Below are 20911 nucleotides of genomic sequence, written 5' to 3'. Positions count from 1 at the left end.
ACCATTTTAAAGTGTACAACTCAGTGGTTTTTAGTAATATTAACAAGGTTGTACAATTACTGCCTCTATCTAATTCATCATCTCAGAAGAAAAACTGGATAGCCATTTTCAATTCCTTTTTCCCACTGCCCCTGGTTACCACTGATTCTACTTTCTGCTCTGGATTTGCTTATTCTGGACTTTTCCTATAAATGGAATAATTACATGGTCTTCTGTGATTAGCTTCTTTCACTTAGCATAATGTTTCCAAAGTTCATCCATGTTGTAGCATGTATCAGAATTCCATTCCTTATTTCTGAATAACATTCTACTATAAGGATATACCACTGAAGTGGTATATCATTTTGTTTATCCATCAACTGATAGACTGATGGACATTTGGGTTGTTACTATTTTTTTGCTATTTAGAATAATGCTATGAACTTTCATGTATACATTTTTGGATGAATGTATGCTCTTAATTTTCTTGGGTACATATATACCTAGGAGTGAAATTGCTGGCTACATGGTAACATATGGTTTAGATTGTTTGATGAACTGTCAAACTTACCCAAAGCAGCCACACTGTTTTACACAATGTATGAGAGTTCTAATTTCTTTATTCTCACCAACATATGTTATGGTCCCTCAACTGAAATACCGCCATCTTAGTAAGTGTGAAGTACTAGCTCATCGTGGTTTTGATATGCATTTCCCTAATGACTAATGCTGTTGAGCATCTTTTTATGCGCTTCATACAGATCTTCTTTGAAGAAATGCTTGTTAAAATCCTTTGCCCATTTTTAAAACTGAGTTGTCTTTTTATTATTGAGTTGTATGAGTTCTTTATACATTCTGGATGTCAGACCATCATCAGATATACGATTTATAAAATTTTTTTCTATCCTCTGGGTTGTTTTTTTAACTTTCTCAACAGTGTTCTTTGAAGCACAAAAGTTTTCAATTTTGGTGAAGTCTATTTTTTGTTTGGTTGCTTGTAGTTTAGGTGTCATATCTATTATTAACTTTCTCAAGGTATCCAAATAAATTCCTTAAAGTATTACTGATGGCCATATAAAATACAACTGTTCCAAGTTTGTGACCTATGATCTTAAGATGTAACAGGTATTTTTACATGTAAGTCAATACACTAACGGAGAAGGAAATGGCAACCCACTCCAGTACTCTTGCCTGGAAAATCCTATGGACAGAGGAGCCTGGTAGGCTGCAGTCCATGGGTTCGCTAACGGTCGGAAAGGACTGAGTGACTTCACTTTCACTTTTCACTTTCATGCACTGGAGAAGGAAATGGCAACCCACTCCAGTGTTCTTGCCTGGAGAATCCCAGGGACGGGGGAGCCTGGTGGGCTGCCGTCTATGGGGTCGCACAGAGTTGGACACGACTGAAGTGACTTAGCAGCAGCAGCAATATACTAAATTTGGAATACTGAGATTTTTAGAATTTCTTTTGCAGATTTTATTTTAGAATGATTATTTCTGCTAATTTTGAATATTTGCTTGCCATCTACGATATATGAAAAGTTCCCACTTGTCTTCACAGCCAATCTTCGTCCCTAATATGTTGATATGTAATAAAATACTTTAGGCAGTCACTGAATTATTTAAGTTGCTGACATCTTCTCCCTTTATCTTCTCCCAAAAGCTCCAATCTCTTCCTTAGAAGGCTTGAACGAACTCTGTTAAACACAGAGTACAACTGTGATGATGGTGGTGGAAGGGAGAGATACCATTAGTGATGCTAGAATGAGTTTTAGATTCCCTGAAAGTGCTTTTTTTAAAAAAAAACAACACATGTATATCTGAGGACTGTCTGCATGTAAACTTCATAGGCTTGCTGACATTACAAAACTACAGAAAATTAGTTTTCTAAAAATTTGGAAAGCATTTTAGAGTTTAAGGTGATTTTTATTCTTTATGTCATCCAGATAAGCAGTGTAATTCAAACCATACCCAACAGATATATCTGTGATTGAATTTCTTTGCTCATCTTCCTTTAGTTTTTCTTGTTTCTCCTTCATTTTTTGTTCTTGCTCCTTAAGTTTTTCTTCTTTCCTTTTACGAATTCTGAAAGTTAAAATAAATTATAGTCTATATGATACTTTTAACTTTTAGTATCTTTAACCACCCAATTACAGAAAATGCTCCAAATGTTATAACAAAACTATAAAGCAATCTATTCATAACCTCTCAGTGGTAAGCCAGTGCCACATTACAGCCCAACATGGTTTTATTTTTTTAATAAATTTGATTTTATTATTTTTTATTTTTTTTGCTGTGCTGTACAGCATGTATGGGATTTTAGTTCCCTGACCAGGGATTGAACCCATGTCCCCTGCATTGGGAGTGTGGAATCTTAACCACTGGACTGCCAAGGAAGTCCCCAACATGTTTTTAGAGGCAAAATAGTAAATAGCTTTCATTAGCACAATGGACTATAATTATCTCTCACCTAGCAGCTGCTTCTTCCCTCTCTTTTCGATGTTGTTCTGCTTTTAACTCCCGGAACTCCTGTTTTGCTTGTCTTAATATGTCAACATAATCTTCAATGAAATCCCTAGTAGAAACTAGGGTCAGTAGTTTCCCACAGAGAGCATGAAGTATCTTCATCTTTTCTCCTGCCAAAAATTGGTAAATGACTTCTGGATTATCAATGACAAGAAAAAATTTAATTTGTGGCTCAGTGTGAAACTATTTAATAAAGACTACAGAAGAGTCTCTTAAGATCAACTAGGCCAGTGGCATTTATGGAAAAAACCAACTTTGAATCCAGTTAACAGTTACGTGATATACAATGCATTTCAAATACTAATAACTACCTTATATACTAGTTAAACAGACACGAAAAACTTTCTAATTGCAAAGAGTTAATTTTTAAGTTTTAATTTTAGGCTTATGTATGAAGTTCAAATCAAAACTAAGTTATAACCACATGAGACCCAAGACGTGGGTTCGATCCCTGGTACGGGATGATCCCCTGGAAGAAATGGCAACCACTCTAGTATTCTTGCCTGGAGAATCCCTTGGACAGAGGGAGCTTGGCAGGCTACAGTCTACAGGGTTGGAAAGAGACATGACTAAGTGACTGAGCATGCATACATGCACACACACACACACAAATGGCAATAGGCAAATTGCTACTCAGAAAAGACTGCACAAAAACACTACCATAAATTTTAAAAATTATATGAATGTTAGACCAACTATACCACAATAAAAATTTTTTAAATTACATGACTCTTAGGAATTAGATACTCTTATTATATGTTTCCTTAAATAAGCATAATAAATTCAATACTATATATTTGTACATTACAATTTTTACTTTTATCTATAAAAGGAAGTAAAAAATAACTGTCTTAATTTTACATATTGTGCCTCACAGCTCAAACATTTACTCAACTGAATGTTAGAATTCTGCAGCTACAGCTTACATTTCTGATATACTAATAAATAAAAATTAAAGCTAGCTAATTCCCACTTATCCTTCTAGACTTGCTAGATGTAGTAAACTAACCACACATTTTTGAAGTAATAGAAAATCCAAAGAGAAAAAGACAAGAAAATCATAAATAATTAAAGTTAATATCAATAACAACTGTAGTTAATTTAGGTCACTATTTGTATTCCAAACAATTTTTTTTTTAAAAGACTGCTTTCTTTCTTTCTCTTTTAAAACTGAGTGTCATCTAAAGTTTTGTCATCAGCTACTGAGTATTCTGGGCATAAGTTGGAAGGTTATACAAATTCTAACTTGCAAAGTTTACCTGGTGTCAAATCATACACTGAAGTGCTTGACAGTTTCTTCACTAGGCTGGGGTTGCTCAAACGAAGCTCCATGCAGGCATCATCTGTAGCATCAAACCCTCCTCGTTTCTGATACCTGTACTTCGCATTTGCTGATGTTACATCAGCACCTGAAGCTAAGATGTGTAGTCTGAGGATTTCAGAAAGAGTGCAGCTATCGAGATCCAAGCTTTTCAAACTGCAGCCTATAGTCATTAAAAATGAAACAGTCATTTAGAATGTAAACAATAAATCCTCAGTAATGTAAAATATACCTTTATAAAAATAAAAAGGCAATCAAAAAAAAAAATAAAACCCACACATACCCTGATGCAACTGCGGCCATGCAGCTGCCAAAGATGCAACTGCAGACAGTGCAGATTTTGTGGGGTCTGTATCTTCATCCAAAGCCTCTGTTAGATCTTTAAGGAAATAAATACTTTATTCTAGTGCAAATCAAAGCTTGAATATTTGGGAATAATGTCCTTTTAAAATGATGAAAGAAACAGCAAACAGCTTAACATTCAGGAACCTCAAAAGAACTGACACTAGGTACCACAAGCATCGTTCACATTCTGCCTAGGCTCCAACTAAAACTATAAATCCTAAGACATGCACTACATGCTAATTTTCCCCTTACTTAACATAGAGAAGGCAATTTCCAAGTTACCAACAAGATACACATACACATTCCAAAAAAATGGTAAAATACACTTTAAAATAAAAGACAAATTTCCTTGCTCAATATAACTTTAAAAAAAGTCCACTTTGAAAATCAGAATCTATTTGAAGATACCCAAATCTTTTATAAATATTCAGTTACAAATACTGAATCATAACAAAGTATAAGTTGTAATCATCACAAAACCAACACAGAAAAAGAGCTAAAAGAACTTAAAGACAATACTACTGTCACTTAACCACAGATTTATCTCTTCATTTAAATTGCCTGTTTTTATTTTGAAAACTCTCTGATCCATGAAACAATAGGAACATATCCCTGTATTTTCTAAGTAAATTGCTTCAGCTTTGAAAACAGTGCTTAAGCTACAAATAGGACCAAAGAGCAAGTCTACCAACACAAACAGTACCACACAGGAGAAGTTACCTAACTAAATGTTACATATATACATAAGTTATTCCTACCAGGCTATGAATTTAGTCCAAATGACAGACATTATAATGTTCCTCACCAGGGAAATACTAGATGTAAAACTTTTTTCAATTTTCATTTTACATACAAAGCCAAACAAACTTAAAATTAATACAGGCACTCTAAAATTAACAAGTCCTAGTTAAAAAGCTGTATAAGTGTACTGGCTCTCTTCCTTTGCAGCAATTCAACTTATTTTATCTATAGTAAGTTATAATTTCCTAGGACAAAGGCTGTAAAGGCCTCAGGAAATGGACAACCAACAAAATGACAGTTTACTTTTAGTTGTGTTTAACAGGCTAAAATACATATTCTTCAACTCAACTATCTACCAAATTGCTCTTTCAAGAAACTGTAAATACATTCTAGGATTTATTTGCTGAGATAGTCACTTGGATACATCATACCAAGAGAATACAGCTAAACTGTGTGGGGGATGACCACCTGAAACAGATACATTTATCATCATCATAATCTAGAATCAGGTACATATAATTTCAACACTAAACAATAACATCTCAGCAATACACAAAACTATTATATAGCAGGAGAATGCTTTTGTCCCTATACTTGTGAAAGGCATTTAAGTTCATGATGTAAGACTAAAGAGAGGAACTGATATTTATAATCTAAGAGTTAAAAAATTGCTGGTCAAAATTTTCAAGATTTGATATAAAAACAAGGAGGCCAAAAAAATTACATGTTCTTGAGAGATAATTACTTCTTTGCCATATTACAAGGTAATAAAATGTAATCATTATGAGGCTCCAGTCCAGAGTGCCTGAGTTTGTATCCATCACTTCTTATTAGCCACATGTCTTTGGGCAAGTTAATTAAACTCCTTAAGACTAAGCTTCTTTTACATATAAAGGCAGAAAATAATTACATCTTCTTTATAATGGTGGTATGAAGATAAAACAACACATATATGGTGTCTTACTAGTTATGCAATCACTTACTCTCTACTTGATCTTCAGTAAATGACCTCACTGAACCTCATGGTTTTTCATCACTGAGGTAAATACATGCTTTTTTTGTCTGCCCAATTTCCCCATTTCTAAGAGAAGCAAGAAACACCTTACATAATAAGGCCAGCTAATGAAGAAGTAAATAATATTCAACCCCATGTGATTATTCAGGTGCTTTCAGGAAGACTAAGCAAAAGCCTTTTAGTTACTGAGATGGGAGAATATATGAAAAATACCTGGGGGAACAGTCTGGGGCCCTTAATGAAACTGAAGTCACCATTTAAAATGTAGTAATAGGCAAATGAGAGAAGGGTGATATTTTTGAAGTAATTTTTTCTCCCTCCATAACATTTAAATAGTTTCAAAAGAAGCATTATTAATGGTCAATACTTATTCCGAGGTAGACTTTATAGACAGTTGGTATAGGAGTAGAGCTATAAAAATTACAGGAACGACAAATGAATAGAAAATAAAATGGCAATACAAACATCAACAGTTACATATATTTTTCCTTTACATTAGCTGATTTTCCAATACAATTTCCTTTTGACCCCACTTTTTGTCATTAAGGCTTCCAAAACTACAAAATTCACCTAATTCAAATCCTGAATTCAAGAAAGCTTTATATTTTGTATTAAGGTCAGAATTTGCTCAATAACCCTGTGATGTTATTGGTCATTAAGACAACCTAAAGGCTAAAAGAATGAATATATGTTATGCTGCTGCTGCTGTTAAGTCGCTTCAGTCGTGTCCGACTCTGTGCGACCCCAGAGACGGCAGCCCACCAGGCTCCCCCGTCCCTGGGATTCTCCAGGCAAGAGTACTGGAGTGGGTTGCCATTTCCTTCTCCAAGGCATGAAAGTGAAAAGTGAAGTCGCTCAGTCGTGTCCGACTCCTAGTGACCCCATGGACTGCAGCCTACCAGGCTCCTCCATCCATGGGATTTTCCAGGCAAGAGGACTGGAGTGGGGTGCCATTGCCTTCTCTGATATGTTACACAGTCTATCTTAGATCATCCATCTTTAGTGGTGGTACTTGTCATTAGAAAATCTTTGTATGTTTTATAAATGGATATACCCCTCTCCCTTCCCTTTTATGAAATTGACTAAATCATCTGAGATGACAATGAAGACCATACTACTAAAATGGCCTTGATAAGGGAGCTAGAGTGATTAGCACTCAAGCAAGAGAATATATTTTGCGTGACCTTAGGCTGCAAAACCAAAAGACAACCGAACTGACGACATACTCATGACTCTCCTGTTGTTCCATCGACCAGGCATAAAGAAAATTAGCTCAAATTATCTAAGGCCAACCATGCTACCTGAATGGAGGAATGTCTCATTTTTTTTCCTACTAAGATTCTGCTATCAAGATGGCTTCAAACTATTTCTTATTGTGTATTTCTATGTAATACACTAAAGTTTATTTAATGGTCCTATCTCATAGGTGGCAAAATTCACAGAGAATATTATTCAGGAAGTCAAATCAACCTGTTAATATAAATGCTTAACAATTCCTCTGATTGAGGTAAATCCTAAATAAAACAGTGAACACAGTACTCTGTCTTAAAAATAAAAAAGATTTCCCCAAGAATTATTCCTACATTAATATGTACCACACAGACTCTAGATACTTAACTGTACAGAAATTAAAGAGCAAAATTTCTAGTTCAAACTAGCAAAATCTAAAAATTAAATGTTACTTAACTCTGATATAAAAATTGTCAGATACGAAATGAAATCAGTAATAATACTTTTAACTTAAAGTATTAATAACAACAATTGAAGTATTTTCTTGGATGGGGACAAAAACTCAGTGCTATTCAGTAAATTTCTTGGAATTACAGATACTCGTCAATGAAGTTTGTAAGGTTCCTAAATCACAGGAGAAATCTAAAGGAATAAAAAACAAGATAGATTGGCGGGGTGGGGCTTGCAGCATTTTTAAGGTCATTAGAAACAGGATATATTAAAACAAAGTTTTTGTAAAACAACTGATAATGTGTTGCTAGTATATGACTTAAAAATCAAGTAACTTGAACAACCATGTTTTATAACTGTAAAAGCCAAGTTAATTTAAAATTTAACTAATCAAAAGTTTATTTCACTACAAAACTACTATTAGTCAGCAATAATACTGAATTCTGACCTTTGGTGTCAGCATCAGTTATTTGCTCTTTGGCTACTTCTTCTTCTTCTTCAGCTATCGCCTGGAAGATGGCAGTCAGGAAGAAAAAAAGCAATTCACATAGTGGGCCTTCACTGTCATTTCCTACAAGAGCTTCCTCTAACACTTCTGTGAATAAAATGTTTAAAATGAATTTAAAGTTCTGGTCACGTACTGGAAAAACAACTCCATTGGAACAATAAACATTTTAATCAACAATAGCCTGTGTAACTATTTTCTTAAGTGCCCATCAAAGTAAAGCCAAATATTAAGGCAAAATCACAAAATAATTTTTAGTAATTACAATAAAATCATAAGCCAAAAATCACTGCATTCAAAGAAAGCCAAATTAGCCTCAGTTGACACAATATTTCATCTAAATTTAAGCCTGAGATGCAAATTAGTCATGTATTAAAAATTATAATCTTACTCTAATTTGAGTAATGACACCAAAGATGTTATTGTTGTCCCAGCGTTCTTAAGAGCTATGTGGGACATAATTGTTTACCAAATAGTATACGTTAAGAGGTAATCATCAGCATTAGCTGTAATCCTAATATTGTGTTCAGGTCATAAATGTTTCTCATCTAATTCACCTACCCTAAACGTCTTACCTCAACCAGCGTTGTTTAGACTTTCTTGATCTGTAAGGCACAGTGATTCATGCCTCACCTAGCTCATAAAGAAAAACTAAGGGAATGTGAAAGCCCTCCTGAAGAATATAGTTGATAAAATAAGAGTGGCATTAAAATTCTTTTAGAATTTTTATTTGGATCTAAAGACTATTTTTCTATTGATTAGCTAAAAATCTAAAATGGGATCTAAAGCCCTTCTCATATTAATTTAGCTCTTATAAATAATGTACATACAAAGTGACAGCATGTAAGTGCAGAGGAGAAACAATCACAAGTTAAAGTTAGGCAGCAACTTGTCTTCAAATATGGCTGTCAATCCCTCCCTTCCCTGCACTTACATACCATGCCATCCTCAAGAAATGAGGTCTATTCCTTCACCCTCTTGAATCCCAGCAGGCCTAACTAATGGAATATGGCAGAAGCAAGGCTTGACAGTTCTAGGCCTGGCCTTTAAGGAAAGTGACAGCTTCTGTTTCCAGCCCCTTGGAGCACTCAGCTGCCACACAGGAAGTGCAGGCTACTCTGATGAAGCGGGACACCATGCGGAGGAACACTGAGGTACCAGGCATGTGTGTGAAGAAGCCACCTTGAACACTGAGCCAGGTGAGCCTTCAGGTGACTCCAGTCCCAGCCACTGTGACTGTAATCACATGAAGGACCCCAAGAGAGGACTGGATAGCTGGGTCCAGGAACTCCACAGAACTTTGAGAGAGAATAATTTGTTCTTTTAAACCACTAATTTTACAGTGAACCATCACATAGCAATAGCACTTGCCTAGGGTCACTCCCTCAGGAAACTCATCTTGAAGATCAAAAAGCTCCCCAAATGCATTAAGGAACTCCAAAACCATCAGAGCATCACCAAAGATTTCAGGAGGTAGTCTAGTTTTCACTGGAGTTGGTTCTGGAAGTTCCTGCAAGATTAAACAATTTATATAACTATTTGAACCAAGTACAGGAAATTGTACAAAGACAGATATGATATATTCTTTACCTAATAAGAACTATTTCATGTTTCTCAACCCTGGATGTTCATTATAATCACTTTTGGAACTTTAAAAATTATAGATGCTGTGGCTTTAATTCAACTTTACTAAATCAGTCTCTAAGTCACTTACTAAATCACTTTTTCTTTCATTCAACTAATAGCATAACTGAGCCGTACTTCTGACTACATTTCCTAGTTACGAGTGACTCTTAACCTAGATTCTGAGGCCAAGGCATTAGCCATATCAACATAATCTCCAATGTGGTATTTTCCTTAGGATATGGAACAAAATTAATCCACCATCTATTGTCTTAGAAATGGTTTTGTATCAAATGAGATGAATGAGTTTGGTATAGATACTTTGGTTATTTCTGGAGACAGGCAGAATCTTTGTCCAGTAACCAAATTAAACGTTTGCCTGGTCCCGGTGGTTACTGGACTACCAAGGATAGCACAGATGACCAACTATTTCCACAGGATAAGAATCATTACCAAAGCTTGTTATAAAATACTAACAATGCTATCCTGGAACTCTAAATATACATATTTGCTTAATTGGCTATCTCCTCTGTTACTCTGCTCTGTGAAACATCACATAACATGCTTATACCTTAAGGTCATCACATTCCATATCTTCTCTGGGTTTACTCCACTGTTTTAAGTATTCCATATACTTTTTCTTTTCTTCACGCAACTTCTCTCTTTCCTAAAATGAAAGGTCAATAAAAATTCTTATAAGATATTTATAAGGCAGCATCGGCATCACCTCAGAACTAGTAGGAAACACAAATATTTGCGCCCTACCTAGATATCTTCAACTAGGAACTCTAGGGTTGGGACCCAGCAATTGATGTTTTAATAAGCTCTTTTGGGGATTCTGCTGTACATAAAAGTTTTAAAACCACTGATCAAAACAATGCCTATCTGATAGAACTGCTACAAAGATGAAGATGTTTGACACATAGCAACTCCTGGATAAATATTAATTCAATCTGACCTTGTCTATAGTAGTGCTTTCTCTACTTTAAATCAATTAGATATCAAGTGAAGAGATAAGAAATTATTAGAGTACCTAAAATAACTCCCCCCCTTATATTTGTAATACATTAGTTTTCACAATCCATTTAAACCTGACTAACTGTCTAGAGACACACAGAGGGGAGAGTAAGTAGAAGCAATATTAGAGTACAATTGGGGGACTTTTTGCTCAGTTGGTCTTTTGACAACTTTTCATCTTGGTTCTGGTATTTGAAACCGCAGGATAAATATTGACCCTAAAAAGTCGCTGGTAAAGCAGAATGTAAACAAAATATTTTGTTATAATTATTTCCAATATATATATGTTAACTATGTAATAATATATATGTTTAATGCATGTTAATATTCTTTCTTTGAAATTTAGTAACACTGAAAGTAAACAGATGTACACTTCTCAAGTTTAACAGAAAACATCTAGATAGTTACAGAACTTAACTGTGCTTTGAGTGACCTGCTGAAATAAGCCCTCCCTCCACCCAAATAATTCTTGTAGGGTGTAATAAGATGGGTATTTTCATTCACTGTTGCTAAGAGTATACATAAGTACAACACATTACCAGGTACAGAAAGTTTTTAACATGTTCTTACCCTTTGACCCAATATTTCACTTCTACAAATTAATCCAGAGATACAATCTAAAAACAGGAAAGACTTTTTGTTCATAAATTTGAACAAAGTATCCTTGTTTATGAGCAAAAATTTATAAAGTGCTTACCTGTATCTATTTGATTAAATATTACCATGCAGTCACTAAAAATTTCACTAAGTAGTTTATTTAGTAGCAGAACAAAATGTTTGTAACAATGTTAAACAAAATATATATATATATATAAAATTATAAATGCTGGATCTTATTCTTTAAGTGCCACAATAAAGATTAGAAATAAATTAATCAAAGCAATAATGTTATCTCTAAATATTACCATTTAGATTACAAGTGGTTTTTTTTTTCTTGTATTCTGCACTTTCTGGAGTAAACACATAGACACTCCCTACTTCCACCCACAGGCCTATCTGAAATAATCCAAGAAACACATGCAATTTAAATGAACACAATATATAACATGATCACCTAGGGTACTTGTGGTGGTTTAGTCGCTAAGTCATGTCCGACTCTTGCGACCCCATGGGGTGTAGACCACTAGGCTCCTCTGTCCATGGGATTCTCCAGGTAAGAATACTGGAGTGGGTTGCCATGTTCTTCTCCAAGGGTACTTGTGAATATCCAGAAAACCAATGACAATGATGGACTTCAGAAGAAACCAGCTATAGAATTCTCTAAGAAATATCTACCACTGAAAATGATAATCAAAGATTTGCTGAAAAAAAGATCCTTTATTCTTCAAGGAAAATAACACTACACTAATTCTTATTGCTTATACATTTTATTGTATTCTTCTAACAATATAGTTTACTTCTGAAAGTTTTACTTCCCTAAATATGGAAGTCTAAACAATGAAGAAAAGCAACGTTAGAATTGTACTTCGGGAGAGGCTCTGAGGTGTAAAGTCACTCATATATGTTGAACCTTAAATCATTCATTAAATTTTCCAAGGAAAATGGAGATATCCCAATACCGTTTTTCAGTGCTCTATGCACAACTATAAATGTAAATGAAAGTGATAAAAGTATTTTAAAATTAACCATGAATTTAAATATATAAAGTGTTGAATACTATTTACTATTTGTGGAGAGTATAACTAATATACTTGGATATACCTTTTCTCTTTCTATTTTAAGCCTCTCTTTTTCTTCTTTCTTCTTCAGTCTCTCTTCTTCAACAATTTTCTTCAATTCTTCCTTCTTTTTCTCTTTATCCTCCTTTTCTTTTTTCTTTGCCTCTAGGGCATCTGCTTTTTCTCTTTTTAATTTAGCCTTTTCAAAAGCTGTGGAGAAGATCAGACTTAGAATTGTACACAGACAGAAAATAACACACTTTTTAAATGTAACAAAAGAACTCAGAAATATCTTAAGGTTTAAATGAGATCAAGAGAAACTCACAGAAGGAGTCAGCTGGTGATTAAAATGGGAGGAGCAGGTCCTCTCTGTTTAAGACAAACTACTGCCATAGAACAAACACGTACCTGCCTTTGAAAGCCTTGCTACTCAAAGTGTGGTCCTAAGACCAGCAGCAAGGTACCACCTTGTTGGAAATGCAGAATCTTTTCTCCCACCCAGGCCTACTAATTTAGAATCTTCCTTTTAGTAAGATTCCCAAATGACTCATGTATATAGTCACGTTTGGGAAACAATGGTTTATAAGGCAGTAGGACTCAAACAACAACAAAAACGGCCAGAAACTGCCAACTTGTGCTTAATCTAGCATTAGGTCAGTTTAACACAGCATATGTTATACCTTTAAATATTGTTTTAAGAGATAAACAGAGGTCTCATTTATCAAAGAAATTAATAGTTATCTGAGGGGAAAAAACTAATCTTAAGAAAGACAAAACCAGAAATAAGCCATTTTAGAAACATCCCCTACCTAGGCATAGAGAAATATGTAACTAAACAGTTTTTGGAAACCAAAAAAAAGGTATTAAGAGGGCAGACAACAAATGAAGGTGAAGGAATTGGAGACATTTATTAAGCCTCTTCTGTTTGCCAAGATCTTTTGTATATCCTTTGCATTAAAACTCACCCAGTGATTTCATTTCTTCTTGTTTTAAAAGTTTGTCTCTTTCTTTAGTAGTTTTGTTCCTATAACCTGCAATAGTCTGTTTACTGGCAATGCTGTCCTCCTTAAAAAAATAAAATTAAAAACAAAACACACACATAAAAACCAAGAAACTAAAGTTGTAGAACCACAACTTTTACAAACTGGTCTACTTTTTTCTTACACTTAAATACATAAGGGGAGCCTTAAAAATATGCATTAGAAAAACAAACAAAAATATTCCAGGGTACTTAAATTAGCTGGTGTAGACATCAAATAAGAAAGAGGCAGAGTAAACACACATCAGAGACATTTTTGTAGTCAATATTAAAGATATCAAGTTTATTTTTACTTTCTTTCTTGGGAGATTAAGGTCTCTAGCCTCCTTAATTGTGATATTATCTCTTACGTTTTAAATGATCTTTACATTTCAGTTCCATAATTTATTCCCTGTATTTCATCCTGTTTTACATTTTAGCAACTGCTTACATTTCAGTACGAAACCCCTGTGGCATGAGACTCATGTCTAACTCATACCTGAAACTTCTACCACCCTCGCTGCTAAGAAGTTGTCAACATACAGTACACCCTGTTCTTGTGTGAAGCAAAGTGTTCCTTCCTACAGGGTCCAGGGGTGAAGGGAGCCAAAACCTACTCTTAATTTTGGTTAGTTTTATTAAGAATTACTGTGTACTTTTTATCTATTCTCTATTTACCTGACTAACAGATACTCGTTTGGGAGGTCTCCCTCTTCTTCTGTTAGCTGGACTGAAGATAAATGTGGGAGGATCATCAGGGAAGAAGTAAGAAAAATCTTGTTCTGCTATTTTATATGTTGAAAGAGATGATGCCTTCATTAAAAAAAAAAAGGAGGACACAGGGTACAATAATAACACATTAGTAAATCATATATAGATAAGCTCTAACATGTCATATGATTACTGTTAAAAACCAGGACAAAAGCATTAGAATTTTATGTGTATTGTGTAGTAACATACATTTTATTTCTTGATCCTTTTAAAAATTACATAATTAATCAGCTTTACCAGGAAGAAAACCACAATTCAAAGGACTTCTTCACCATAAAATATTCAAGAATGCTTCAGTGGTTTCCTGAATTCTAAAACTATCTCAAAATTTCACTTATACAATAATCTTTTTTGTTTGCTTTTGACTAATTTTGAATGAGGCTTTCTAGTAAATAAATAATCCATATATTAAATATTAAAAAATCCACTATATTAAATCAATAAATTTTTCTTAGCCTAACTGCTGAACATTTAGACTTCCCCCTCCAGTTTGAAGTGATAACTTAAATACTTTATGTATCAAATTTTAAAGCTGGTCTGGATAAAAGCAGAAATACTGATAAATTTCTATAAAGTTTCAACTCAAAATTTAAGTTCATAGAAGTCAACCTCATTTTTACTGTAAGTTGTGTGGTTCCTGGATATGTGCTAAAATCAAGAGTTTCTTTCCTTCTACTTTCATCCATGTTCAATTCTAAACTTCTTATTTTCAATTAGCAATTCTGAAGATATGTTTTGATCTAACAGCAAAGATTATCTTCTTTCTTCCTCTCAAAAAAAATGCTATTTATAGAAATACAGAAAATGTGATGATATAAAATTTTAAGTTATTAACAAAACAGGATTGCTTCTACTGGGAATTCAATTTACTATATAATATTTTTACTTTTGGTAGAACATAGCTTTTAATACCTAACACAGTAAATGAAAAATTCATTAAGATTTCACATTAAATTCCATTAAGATGGCTGTCTACTGTCCCACTCAAATAACCTGTGAATTTTCCACGTGCAGTGTGGGAGACTGGGCTCCATCCCTAGGTTGGGAAGATCCCTTGGAGAAGGGAACGGCTACCCACTCCAATATTCTGGCCTGGAGAATTCCATGGACTGTATAGTCCACGTGGTTGCAAAGAGTCAGACAAGACTGAGCAACTTTCACTTCATAGAGAACAGTACTTTAAGTATGAGTGGATGGCTTCTTCTGAAACACATACCCAAAAAAGATCAAATAGGCTTTAATATATTAGCTTCCAAGGTATCCTTATTCACACACACAACACACACAATAAAAAAAATCCTACATCTTTGTGTTCTTGCAGGTATTCCTAACGACAGTCTACATTCACCATACTGGGTATCAAACTCGGTTGTTTTAAGGGTGTGTGTGTGCGTATACAAGTATACTAGAATAGCCACTAACCACCTTTCATTATACTCATAAGAGAAAAATGTTTACTATAACCTAATTTTTATTTATTTATTAAGTAAAGTTGAACTTTTCAAACTTATTGACTTTATTTTCCTGGGTGAAAACTTATGTCCGTCACCATTTTTTCCTTAATTCGGCTATTTTTGTTCTCTGATGTGGAAGAAATCTTATAAAATTAGGTGAACTGGCCAACTGGCTATATTTGACACACATAAGCAGCTATACACATATTCACTGACTGTCTATCAAATGTCAGGCAGTGTTCTAGCCATTTATCACAAGTGTCTAAATCATCAACTTTTTGTAAGCATCATTTTACAGGATTACCTGTTCAATACTATAGACAGAAGAATGCTTAAATCATGTTCTCTTATCAAGACAAACACTTTAAAGATTCTTTCAGATGATTTTACCTTACATATTTTCAAGTTTTGATACTTCATCCACTGTAAATTTTGATCATGTCTATTTTTCTAATGGAGTGCTGCTGCTGCTGCTGCTGCTAAGTCGCTTCAGTCATGTCCGACTCTGTGCGACCCCATAGACGGCAGCCCACCAGGCTCCGCCGTCCCTGGGATTCTCCAGGCAAGAACACTGGAGTGGGGTGCCATTGCCTTCTCCGTTCTAATGGAGTGCTCATGTATTATAATTGATTTGAGCTCCTCAATGTATTCACTGAAAGTATCTTTCCTCCAGCACTTGCCCTTCAAATCTGTTCATGACATTTTTAATCCTATATAAGTTCATATTATCAAATCAGTCTCATCTTTGGTATTTCTTTTCTATTGCTCCACCTAAGTACTTTAGCATAAATAACATTAAGAATTATTTTATGTCGTTTTAATTTTTTGAGTTAGACCCAACATTTTTCCACATAGACCCAACTATTTTCCAAGTAGTTAACCAAGTGTCCCAGTTCTATTTATCTTTGTCTCTAGAGATGTGAAATACTACTTTTCACATAAACTCAAATATCCTTTTCCTTTATATCTTTTCTTTTGATGTAATATGTACATATGATGAAATGCACAAATCTTAGGAATACAGTAGCTGACTTTTGACACATGCATACATTTCTCTAATCCATTCTATTGTTTTACTTAGATAATGTCTCTCTCCCAATATAAGTATTTCTCATTTAAAAAAATTAGTTTTAGTTTTATCATTTAACTTTTTACTTGAGTGTACAATATGAGGACCCTAAACTTGATTTTTTCCCTCTAAATAGTTATTAATGAAATATAATCTATCTGCTTAGTATTGGTCTCTGAGATTCTTTTTATTATATATATTATCTTCTTACCTAGTAGGATCTATTTTAGCATTGTTCTTTGAATCTGTTTTTCTGAGCCAGCATTACACTATTAGAAAACTCTAGTTGCCCTACCCATTCACCTTTTTTTTTGGCCGTGCAGCTTGTGGGATCTTAGTTCCCTGACCAGGGATTGAACCTGAGCCCTCTGTAGTAGAAATGCAGAGTTCTAACCACTGTACTGCCAGGAATTTCCCCCATAGTTTTCCATCTACTCTCATCTATCATGGTTGACCTTTTTATACAAGGAGAACAGTGGAAGTAACTGAGGCATCTAGCATTTCTAGCAATTGCATAAAAACAGTATTTAATCCAATGAATACAAAGAAAATTACTAAAAACTGGCTCCAGATAAAAAGAGCTATTTTCAAGCAACTTTGGAGCAACACTTCTGCAATGTTATAACCTGATAACACTACTCATTTTTCTCTTTCTTCCTTCTTTTCAACAAGTAATATCACTGTTCTAACTACCTTAATTTTAATGACTCCATCTTGTGGTTCACAGTGTTGCTTCAGAAAAAGTTTTAGTTTATCACGAGAAAATAGGTGTTTTCTCCGGCTATAAGGAAAAGAAGGAGAAAGAAGAGAGTGTTAATATCCAAAAATTCAATCTGAGCTCCATAATCTCTTTAGATCCATAATTCAATTTCAGACCTAGGAAAAGAACATTTCATTTTCCAATAGTATTTATAAGTTACAAGAAACTTATACAGAAGTATTTACGTTACTATTTCATTAAACAAAAAAGATAGAGAGAATATATATATATTTATATGTAAAGAAGTATTTCTGTAGAATGTTGTAAGATCTACTTGAGTGGATCTACCATAAAAGTCTATTAAAAAAACAGTATATGCATTTGTTGCTTAGGAACCACTTAGAAATCAAATAAACCACAAGGAAAATATACTACACAGAGTAAACCAAATTTTATAAAATTAGATGATCATCCCTACAAGTATTACCATTAAAATTCATAACATAATCAAAATTCACAGACTACCATGTATCACATAGTGCTACATAAATCAACATTCAAATGGATGTCGTGAACAGAAGTGAACATGGGTTTTATCAAATTGTAAAATATGTTGTATTTAAACTTCATATGGCAGCCAGAAAATTCATGAGATTAAAATTAAAGAGTTAGAATGATTAAGGCTTTAAATATTTTTCATTTTTCTTAGGCTCCAAATTAAAAAACAGCAACCACAATAGTACCATCACTACACACAGAAGACAAGAAAATAAACATACAAGTATTTCTAGAAAGGTTCTGGAAAGAAAGCAAATATTTCAATTGAATTTAATGCATTCCTTTTAAGAAAAAGCTAAGTTAAAAGTTTCTATGAGTAAACAAACAATATAGGAGTTCTTAAGTAGTGGCCCTCCCCAAAATATGTATTTTTTCCTAAACTATAGGAAGGACTACATGAATAAAAAGGTCTGAAAAAGGAGCCCAGCACCATACACTAGCTGAGAGTAATTATCTTTTGACTGTTAACTAAATATACTAGTCCTCAAGAAATGTATTGTTCTACATGGCACCTATTAGCCATATGTTTTTTTAATAAATAAAATTAAAATAAAAACTTCAGTTCTGCACTATTAGTAGCCACACTGCCACCATACTAGACAGCACACATATAACCTTTCTGTCACTGAAGGAAGTCCTCCTTGTCAGAGCTACTCTATCATAGTAAGGCTACCTTACAGGAATATTACTATCTTTTTATTATAGGAAGAGTATTATCATTTGATGCTAAGAAAGAGCCACAAGTCAATTAAGTCTTCTATTATCAAGCATAACTTTCCCATCTTACAATCTCTGGTTCACCAATTAATAAGAAAATGAGTTAATAAGACAGTAACCAAGATCTAGCAGAATTATATTCAAAGTGTAAGTCAAAAATTAAATAGAAAAGTGAAAAATATTACATAGGGGATTACATTATATAAAAAAATATCTTGAGCTAAAAGCAAAAAAAGGAAAAAACTCAGTAATGAATAAGGAAAACATTGGTCATCTTAACTATACTATTCATTAGCCCATAAACTGAACAATTATTCTACTTTAAACCAGAATAGAGAAGATATGGAATTTTACCTGATTTGTGTTGCCTTAACAATAGCACACTCATACAATTCTTTTTTAGTGGGTTGCACCTTGTACTTGAATAATAAGGGATCAATTGCATCTTTTTTCTTTCTAAAAAAAGCAAAGATACGAATAAGTTAATAATTTGTTTGGAAACAAGATATTTTAAATGAAATCTAGCTTTGAAAAACATACTATAACAGAATTTAATGCATTTAACTTTTAATTATGATTTTATAAGTTACTGATATGCCTCACCATTTTATTAGCCAAAATAGTACAAAGCGCTATTTTATGTTAGATAGGTACGTTAATTGCTCATTCAATAAGTTTTCCTTGAGTGAAGAAATTAACTACAGATAAATAAGCAGAATACCCAGTTTAGGTTAGATAAATTTATAAACAAACAAATAGCTCTGGATTTACTTCTTCTTGGATTTACTTTCTTCTTCATAGCTATGTAATCCAAGACCAAAAGTGGAGATAATATAGTTTACCTTGTTTCAAGAACTAGCAAAGAGGCTACACATTTAATTCCCACCCCCACCAATTTCTCATTTTTTCCTCCCTTTGAGGGTACATTCATTCATTCATCTATCCATCCATTCACTAAATAGTTAAGAGCCTACAATGTGCTAAATACTAATAAAGATTAAGGATTCAGTGGTGAGCAAAACAGAAATACAGTAAGGAGACAAAATACACAACAGGGTAGGTGGTTAACTGCTACAGAAGGAATAGAGTACGCAGGGTAAAAGGCCCCTATTTCATACGGGGTGACGACCCCAATAAACTGACCAGGTAGGCCTTCCAAAAAGTTGACATGTGAGCAGAGATCTGAAAAAAATGAGTGAGCAACTCATGAGAAAAACCTTGGGGATATGAGTTTTTAAAGTAAGAGAGAAAGAGTGTGTAAAGGTTGTGACAGAGAAGCATGCATGGTTTACACAAGCAGAATAAATAGGGAGAAAAAAAAGAAGGTCCAGTCAGAGAGGTAAAAGCAGGGACAGATGATTGGGGTCACCATGAAGGGCTTTAAATTTTACTCTGAGTAAAGACACCAGAGGATTCTGAATACTGGAGTGATGATGATTTAACTTAACACTTCTGAAGGATCATCTTGGCTGTGAACAGGGGGATATAGTGAAAACAGGGATATCAGTTAGAAAACTGCAATGCAATAGACTAAGTGGAAAAAAATGTTGGCAGGACAGAATAAGAGGGTAGTGGAGAGAAATGGTTCGATTCTAGAAAAGCTGCCTCTAGAATGCCAGTGTGTATTTAAAGGGGATAAAAGTGGAGGTTAAGAGAAAAATATGACATGAAAGGATGATAAAGGGAAGCACTGGGCAACGAAAGTAAGATACAAAGTGATACAAACACAGTACACACACTGCAGGGTCAGCCTATATGGATTTATATGACTTTCTCAGAGAACACTCAGCTGACCAAAACCGTCAACTGACTGAATTTCAGAGGTAGTGTCTTCACTACATGCACTGTAAAGTGAAACATAAAGCTCAGAAAGTTAAGGTTTCTCTACTATATATACCATAAAGTGAAAAATAAAGTACAGAATGAACTTTCCCAAGTAAACAAAAGTGGACTGTATAAGTGTAAGTGAATGAAGTGAGCTTCAATTGCTCTTCAATAGCTGACTAGAATTAACTAGGTAAATTTCAGTTTTGCCAACTCTAACATGTATTGTTGAACCACACTGTTTAGATGCACAGTATATACCAGTGTATGGCTAGAAAGAAGAAAAAGTTACTTCAATGGGTTACCAATACCCCATCTGACATACATACTTACATACATAATATATACATTTGTTTATTTATTTAAGCTGTGTGTGGCTTGTGGGAATGT

At 34.0% G+C, this 20911-nt stretch overlaps 1 protein-coding gene across 19 annotated transcripts in view; it reads right to left on the bottom strand.

Annotated features, from left to right (window-relative positions):
* BAZ1A (bromodomain adjacent to zinc finger domain 1A) overlaps positions 1-20911 on the bottom strand; it is a 123913-nt gene that overhangs the window by 20013 nt on the left and 82989 nt on the right. For 13 of the 19 annotated variants that reach the window (XM_081547955.1, XM_081547951.1, XM_081547957.1 and 10 more), the window contains 12 exons: positions 19052-19153; positions 17416-17503; positions 14107-14241; positions 13376-13475; positions 12454-12620; positions 10307-10402; positions 9484-9622; positions 8056-8202; positions 4110-4205; positions 3765-3989; positions 2450-2615; positions 1951-2064 (listed from right to left, as the gene is read on the bottom strand). In XM_081547955.1, coding sequence (XP_081404081.1) covers positions 1951-2064; positions 2450-2615; positions 3765-3989; positions 4110-4205; positions 8056-8202; positions 9484-9622; positions 10307-10402; positions 12454-12620; positions 13376-13475; positions 14107-14241; positions 17416-17503; positions 19052-19153 — 1575 coding nt within the window. The remainder of the gene's footprint in view (positions 1-1950; positions 2065-2449; positions 2616-3764; positions 3990-4109; positions 4206-8055; positions 8203-9483; positions 9623-10306; positions 10403-12453; positions 12621-13375; positions 13476-14106; positions 14242-17415; positions 17504-19051; positions 19154-20911) is intronic. The other 6 variants (XM_081547967.1, XM_081547966.1, XM_081547947.1 and 3 more) reach the window with 1 other exon arrangement.

This window comes from Giraffa tippelskirchi, chromosome 12 (genome assembly GCF_054371585.1).
Source record: "Giraffa tippelskirchi isolate mGirTip1 chromosome 12, T2T-mGirTip1v1.2.pri, whole genome shotgun sequence".
NCBI classification, from domain to species: domain Eukaryota; kingdom Metazoa; phylum Chordata; class Mammalia; order Artiodactyla; family Giraffidae; genus Giraffa; species Giraffa tippelskirchi.
The sequence above is the reverse complement of the archived record's forward strand: the minus strand, read 5'-3'. Positions and strand labels throughout refer to the sequence as shown.